This window comes from Drosophila grimshawi, unplaced genomic scaffold, assembly GCF_018153295.1.
Source record: "Drosophila grimshawi isolate 15287-2541.00 unplaced genomic scaffold, ASM1815329v1 contig_311, whole genome shotgun sequence".
Lineage (NCBI taxonomy): Eukaryota > Metazoa > Arthropoda > Insecta > Diptera > Drosophilidae > Drosophila > Drosophila grimshawi.
The window spans coordinates 12,124,919-12,133,320 of NW_025063098.1; the positions used below are offsets into that span (position 1 = coordinate 12,124,919).

General features: G+C 39.0%; 1 protein-coding gene across 1 annotated transcript; it reads right to left on the reverse strand.

The window, feature by feature from the left end:
* Positions 1-3,928: 3,928 nt before the first annotated feature.
* LOC6564438 lies at positions 3,929-4,716 on the reverse strand. Its single transcript, XM_001989530.1, has 2 exons — positions 4,702-4,716; positions 3,929-4,603 (listed from the first exon to the last, which is right to left on the reverse strand). Exons 1-2 carry the CDS (start codon positions 4,714-4,716, stop codon positions 3,929-3,931), a joined length of 690 nt encoding a protein of 229 aa, XP_001989566.1.
* Between the last annotated feature and the right edge of the window lie 3,686 nt (positions 4,717-8,402).

Sequence of the window (8,402 nt, forward strand, 5' to 3'; positions counted from 1 at the left end):
GTAACTGGTAACGGCAAAGTTCATTTCGGCGTAAAGGACGAAAATCGATTAGATTCAAATCTTTTAATAAGTTTCATTTCCGTTTTGTGTTGGCTTTCGTTCATGCGCTGTCTATGCCTGAGTGGGGCAACATGCCGACCCTTTGATTACCCCAAACCTCGTGCCCGTGGCAACCACACCTATTTGCCTTGTGGCTTTAAGTTTTTGGTACAGTTTATTAGCCGTATTAGGTCGCGCTACGGAAAATATAGTTCGAATTATAGCCATAAATGTTGAGAGCTGCTTGCCTATTGTCGACACTCAAGTGGTTGCAAACCAAATTAGGTCAACATAATAATATGCCTACAATGCCACATATACATATTTACTAACCTAATAACTGCCTTCGATTGAGGATTGACGATTGACTGGAGTACAAACTGAGTATCGATTTGTCGAACTGCAAATGCGATAATGATTATGTTTCCTTAATGCTGATGGTTGTGTATATGTGTGTATCGCGACAAAAGCAACAGTTGAACAGAAGCCACCAATTTCCCCCATTCATACTACGAACACTCTCAGCCAAATCATTCATATTTAATAAGCACGTCAAACACTAAAAGCCACATGCGGCGATTTTGAATTGATGCTTTGCCACGAGTTGTAATTGCACGCAAGGCAGGGCATGTGATCGGTCAATCTATGTACAAATACACGTTTATGTATACATGCTTATGGTATGCATGTCTGTATATTGGCATACTTGTGAGCCCTGGCAGGGCATTGAGTACTGCTAGCGAACAACAATTAGCTTGACAGCTAAGAACGAGAAATCAGCTTTCAAAATCAATTTGTGCTCCAAAAACAGAAGGATAATGATAGACACACAGAATTGTGCTTTACAAAACCCTGTCAGGCCATTAGAACACAAGCACACACACACACACACACACACACACACACACACACGCACACGCACACACATTGCTACTATGTGTTGTTTGCACGTCCCAACCAGATGTCGAATCTGGGCAGCGCTTTCAACGGCTTCTGGCTTGTCTTTTTGGTCGTCTTACGGCCGTGGCCCTTCTTTCATGTCAGGTGGCTTAATTGGCTGTGAGATGACAAAAGCGGACATACACCCGCACGCACACACACACGCATACACACATACATATGTGCAGGGACACACCTTTGTAAAAATTGAAGTTAACTTGACTTTCAAATCATTCACATTGGCTATTATATATATATAATATTTCAGATTTATTTATATATGTAATTATAAACATATAAATTGTCATTTAAATTAAAGGTTATATTTAATGTAAACCTGAAATACTTTCAATTTATAATTAAAATTCTCATTTAATGGTTTGTCATCAATAATGAATGATGTGGCCATACGTCAAGTCCAGATTTGAGGCATATTCTGAATTCTTTGTTGTGTTTACTATATTTCGCACTTCTCGTTTGCTGCGGTGAAAGCTTTTGCCACATTAACGACGATACGAGTAGTGACAGTTGGTGGAGGCAGGACTCGGGCTGGCTTCACACGCAAGGATATTAAATGTGTTTTAACACACGGCTTTGGCTTTTGTTTGGCCTCACTTTAATCTTGATTCTCAAAGATGGATATATACATAGTTTTCATCATGTAATCGTAACGCATCTTTTATACATTTAAGTAAATAAGTATATATATTTATATATATCTATTTACTATGTGTTGTGTGAGTTTAATAACAATTAAAAATAATCGATATGGTTGTCGAGCAGCGTCAATGTAACCTCAATCGTAGACAATTAAATTTAGAGCACAAGTCCCCGGTCCAAGTACCTAAAACAATAACAATTATTTACATCGGATTAGAGCTGTTGCCAACACGTCGACACTTGGCCAACATTTTTGTTGCTCCGCCAGCAATTTCAATTCCCATTGGCCAATTGCTGTTGTTTTTGTTGCTGATGGCCCTAACCGCAACGCAAACTGTTTGTTTAATTAAAATGTAAAAGGCGAACAGAATAATTTTCTTGCCATGCTCTCTCTGCTCTCTCTTCGATGCGGTGAAATATGATGCAAATCATGAACCCTCTTCTGGTCCACGTCAAATGCCGCTCATTTGTATTAATATTGCTTAAGCCCGATTGAGACTATATATCGATGATATTGTGCTTGCTCCTTGGCCTAATCGCTACCATTTTGTCGGCACTTTATTTTACTTTTATTTGCACGCCTTTCGCAAGAGTTTAATTTTCATTACTTACTCTTCATTTGGTTTTTTTATAATTACGAGACAATACCTACTTCTTGGCTACCTTATAGTGCCTAGATAATTGCAATGCCCCCGCCTCACCCCTCCCTATCTACTGGTCCCGCAGACACCTATTATTACGCAGAGCAAACAATTGAATTTGAATTCATTTTAATTGACAATTTACGCTTTAAAAGTGTAAATTTATCTAGAATATAAATTGTGTCTTTAAAAATTTATGCTTTCAAGCTGCCGGCTTAATTAGAGTCAAATGATTGCGCAAATATATTCAAACAATCCAACTTGCTTTTCTAATATTCTCGTAACTCATGATGAATACGAATATCTTATAAATAATATAAGTTGCTCTCAATGTAAAATTCATAAAAAGCTTGTCCTTTTGCTGCTGCTATACATACTAAATTTAGTTTACGAATAACATAAGTAAAATTTACTTCACTTAGCTTATGGAGAAAAACAGGAAATTAATCATTTTTATTCTTTCATTTCCACTTCTTCTTGCGTACTTAACTTTTTAGCTTAATTTGCAAAATAAACGTTTTATTGCACTGAATAAATAACGGGAAGCTTTAGCTTCAAAGGCGAAAAGCACAGCCAGAAGTTAATCATATTTAAAGTTTTCACTATCACTAACTAAGAAAATTACAATGTGTCCTGCGCATTCAGTGGCAATTTTAGTTGACTTAAGGCAGACACGCGCTATTCTTTATATAAATATATATAATCCTTACGCAGATGATACTTAATTAAATCAGTGCAAATATTAAATATATAGTCATTTGTGAAATACTACAACTTAATTTCTTGTAACATATTTAGTGTTGTAGTTTATCGGGCCTGCCCCAAATTGTGAAAACGGAAAAGCTTTTCGTTTTAATATTCAAAGCGCCATCAACGGAAACGGGAGAATTTTGCTATATAGATACATAGATATTTCGGTTGTCCTTAAAAATGTAAAATAGAATCAAGCGACCGAATACCAAAAGAAGAAAAATATTTCAAGTTAGAGCTTCAAGCTAGGACGTACATAGATTAGGATTAATAATATACAATCTAAGAATTCAATCACATCTTAATTTTTTTATTTTTCAGTAACTATTGCATTTTTACAATATATTGTGTCATCGACAAGACAACTACTACTTTTGTGATCGAATCATTAAACGCATTCAAAAACAATCTGGTTCCAACTTCAAGCTTCAAATAGTGAACAAAGAAAAGAAAAAGAGTATAGATATGGAAACACTTCTAAATGTGATATCTATATGAACCAGGGTGTTCAGATTCAGTCCTGAATATTTAGATTGTGTTTTGCAAAGGCCATAGTGAGACTTCTACTTATATTTACTTAAACATAAGAAAAGAGCATAGATGTGAAAACATATCTATAGTTGATACTTATATGGTATGGGAGTTCACATTCAGGTATATACGCATAAGCTAATCTGAAACACCTGCACTAGGAACGACGCCTCTAGCAATCTGTAAGATGAGCAGCGCCTTAAAAGACTGCCAACTTCAACTTCAAAGGGAAATTGAAACCAAGCTACTGTCTCAGAAGTGCGCATCACTTGAACGCTGAACATTATGTTAATAAAATAAAAAAGATAAAACTACAACTACTATGTTAACTGACTAAGGTAACCTAGATATATTTACAAGCCAATCTGCTACGCCGCAGGCAAATATTTGGAACCGGATACCGCCTGGGCCGGAGCGTCTTCCTCCTGCTCGCGCCTTTCTAGTGCCGAGCTAAAGTCTAGGACTGGTGCCACGCCCTCATCGGAGCTACGCGAGCTGCCGCCCAGCGCATCGAATTGCTGCTGGATGAGTTGCTGGGCACGGACAGCATCCTCTGGCGTGCGATATTTGACAAAGTGCACCTCTGGCTTATGGCCAAGTGTCTGCTTCTCGGATTGCAGTCGCTCGGCCAGCTGGCCAACATCCGCCTGCTTGGTCAGAACATAGATGGCGGTGCGTTGTTCGCTGGATTGTTTGGCCAGCTGCAGGGCGGCATTGGTGAGGCCCTGTTGCTCGGGTGACTTGATGAAGAGCACACGAAGATTACGCTTCAGCATGTTGGCTATGTGTTCGGTGGCCTCGCGGTCTGCAAAGTCCTCCTCGGGTGCTGAGTACGTGTAAAACTCCTTGTTGAATTCATCCGCCGCCGCCAACTGTTGCTGTTGTTGTTGCGGTTGCTGCTTCTGTTGCTGTTGTGCATGCGTTGCACTAAATCCTGTTGCCTCCTCATCGATAAGGCCAGCAAAGCGCCTATCCTCAACAGCAGCCCGATTGTAATTGTAACCCAATTTCAATGCGCTTACAGCAGCAACTAGCCAAATTAGCTGCAAAATACATAGCCATGAGGATAGCCATTAGTTATTCGAGTTATTCCATTGCGATAACCTGGGCACTTATGATTTCAATTTGGTCAAACACTTACCAGAAATACACGCATCATACACTTATGGTTTGCTAATGCTGCTATTGTTGTTGCTGTCGCGCACGGATCTGTTGTGTGCTACGAAAAGTTGCAAACTGACGTCCAGAGATGAGGGCTAGCTGATTTTTATACGCGCATTTAATTTTAAATGGCCCAAAAGAGTGAAAATTCCGAATTGTAACTAAAATGATAAATGATGCGAACGCTTGCAATACGCCAGAGTGATTTGGCCAAAGTTTCAGTTTCAGTTTTCGGATTCAGTTTCCATTTTGATTTCGTGCCCAATTCAGCTGTTGCAATCGCGCCACGAGCAACCAACTATAACAACAAGCAACAATCGGCAACCAAAAACAGTTAATCAAAGATAAATGGGCATTTAAGCGTTAACACTGCGCCTCGGGTCTGCACCCAATGGGGCGTTGGTTGCTCTCCGTTACATAAACACCATGCTTGGCAAACTACAGATGTTTTGCTCTGGCGGCCAAACATCAAAGCGACTGTGTGCCACCAAAAACTATGCGGAAATATGCATAATTAATTAATTAGTCAACAGACAGCAGATGGTAAAATCATTTTGATTTTTTGATTTTGATTTTGATTTTTGATTACAATTTAGCATTTCTTGTGTGTGTGAGTGAATCTGTCTATCTAAGGTATATATTAAATATTTAAACTGCCAGGCTAAACAGTGTGCCTTGCTCTGGATACAGATGGGCAAGAGCTAAGCAAACTGGCTAAGAACAACAAATCTGCACATTGTCTTGCTTACAAACTCGCTTAAATTAGATATAAGTGACACCCTGGAGACACACTGCACTGCATAAACACTACTGCATAAATTATATTTAACTACAAACATATACACTAAAACACACACACAGCAACTATTGTCTCTGGCTGCTATAATATAGTATCCAGACTTGTTAAGTAATTGTCTTGATAGCTGCACATAAATCTGATTACGTGTATGTAGTGTATGTGTAGGTGTGTGTGTGTGTGTGTGCTTGTGTTGGTTGTGTTTGTTGTGCTTGTGTGTATCTGTGTGCCGTTACCATAGAGGATGCGCTCTGATTGATAATGGTTGAGGTTAAGGGCAGCCAAATGACCATTTAGCTGTCAATTTAAATTCATCATAATTGAGCCTAAGGCGAAGGATGCTCCTGCCCAGATTTATCGGCCCAAATAAGCAAACAATTCTATCATTGTGCTGGCTGGAAGCAGCAGCAACAGGCCCTAGACTCTATTTGACCAAGTCCACAAAACAATGCCCATTTATGCACATAACGAGACGACATACATATATCAGCACAAGAGGCAAATGTTCATTTCGGTGCCAGTAGCGGACAGAGTTTTGGTCACTGGGGCATTTAGTTTACCTATGTATTTGGTAAGTGTGCACAATTTGTTAAAATAAAATAATAAAAAAGCCTCCAGACTCAACGATACTTTGTTTAATCACTTTTGCAGAGGGCTAAGAAATAAAAGTAACAACCAAAAAAAAACAAAAAAAAAATGAAGGACAGAAAAGTTTTTGGGACAGTTGCTGAGGCAGCTATTATGCCATTGATATAAACACCCGCCAAAAGCTGCGTATCCAAAGTTAAATAACATGGCCTAGGGTCAGGTTGCCAGGTGCTTGTTTTCCTTGTACGGGACCATTCCATGCCCACTGCTTGTTTATATATAGACCAAACGCAGAGGCAGAAGAAAACGCAACTAAGCCGAAACAATAACAAATAGCAACAACAGTCAAAAGTTGCCACAAAACAAGCGAAACGATAAAGTAAATTATAAGATTTTCTTCAGTTCGTTCAATTCATTGGCCGTTGGCTAATTTTTGTGGCCATCAATAGGTCCTGAAGTGGACTGGGTAATTGATATTGGCGTGTGCGCAGTTAATTAAAATTTTTCAAAGCAAGCACGTGCCTTATTTATCCTATTTAGCCTATAAATCATGACATCAACAGCCACAATACATACAAACACACACATATATACATAATACATACTTACATAAATACATAGATACATAAATACATACATACATACATACATACATACATACATACACATATACATATGTATTTATACAAACAGCTAATAATGGCAATTACTGCGTAAAAACAGACAAGCTATTATGGATATTAGGCATAACCTTTGCAGGCAAAAGTTCAGCAGACAAATGCAATTGCGCCATAATCACTAGTATACATTAGTAAATGGCCACAAGCACTGGCAAGTGGCCAAAACGGCCGTAATTGAACACAGTGTCCCACAATTGTTTGCGTGCTCTTGACCAAACATGGCTCTTATCACGGCCCTATTAAAATGCTATTATCAACAAAATGAAACAACAACAAGAATATTGACATTCTGTCTGTCTGACACAGGTTCACAGTGCGTTAGCCCAATTTTGTCCATGGTGAAAACCGGCTAAAAGCTAGGCATTAATATTAATGAACTACTCGAGACTGCGATGCGATCCAACGCGACTGCGGCTGCGGCTGCGAAACACGCGACCCCCGGCAGTTCATTAAAGTGTCAAATACTCTGGCTCACAGTAGCGGGATTCCCCCCTACCACAATAATCTTCTAAATAGAAAACACAAATTTATTTAAAAGCAACAGCACAAAACGAACAGCAGCGCATAACAAACATGACAACAAACCTGTTGCTGCTGCCAACTGCCAACTGCCAACTGCCAACTGCTGCTTGATGTTGACGCCCAGCTTAGCTGTCATTATGAACGTGTCATAAATCACTTGTTGCCAAATTATTTACATGTGTGCGACAACAACTAACTGCAAATCAAATAACTATTTCAAACTACATTTTTGCTAGTTAAGCTGGTCAGCACATTAATTGCGCATACGCAATGGGTTTCCAGTGTGTTCCACATGATTGATGACATTGCAGCGTCAAAATTACTAAGCACGAACATCAATTTAGGTCTTTAACTTTTCAATAAGAACAAATTAGACATGGAATGCTTTACGTTGTTAGATAGTGTGAAATGATATGCAAAATTTGACAGACCAAGTAAATGAGTGGCAAAATCATTTCGTTTTCCAATTTGGCATTTTAAGGCTAGAGCCTCAGGCTGCATTGGCAGGCCAGCATCAACGTTAACGTCATCGTCATCGCCATCGTCAAGACATATAGACGTGGTCCCAACACCCTCAAACAAACTCCAAGACGCTGCTCCCTGTCTGTCTTGAACGTTAAAAACAATTAGTATGACAATTTATCAAATGCCCGCAGGCAAATGATTTATTAACGCACAGGCTGCCATACTACCGAAAAAAGAAGGAAAAAAAATAACAATAACAGCAGCAACAAACCAACTCACCCATTTTTGTGGGCCACAACGCGCTTTTGCGTAGGCCGCATTTTTATTTGCTTTTGCGGGTGCGTCCGATGTTTGCTCATTTCCTTCCTACTTCGGGGCCTTTTACGTTGCGCAATTTATAGTTAATAAACATTTCCGACAGCCAAAACTTTAATGCGCCTCTCGCATCGACAGAATATAGCTTTAGTCTGACATTTCCCTTTTAAATAGCTACAAAAGAATGCTTTAATTGTGGCTCAGTTTCAAAGTGCGAATATTTAACAAGAAAGTTACTGTTTCCCTTTTTTTTTGTAATTTTACTTCAATCCCCATTCGGGTTCTTCTTATTATGGGGCATAAATTAAAAAGAGA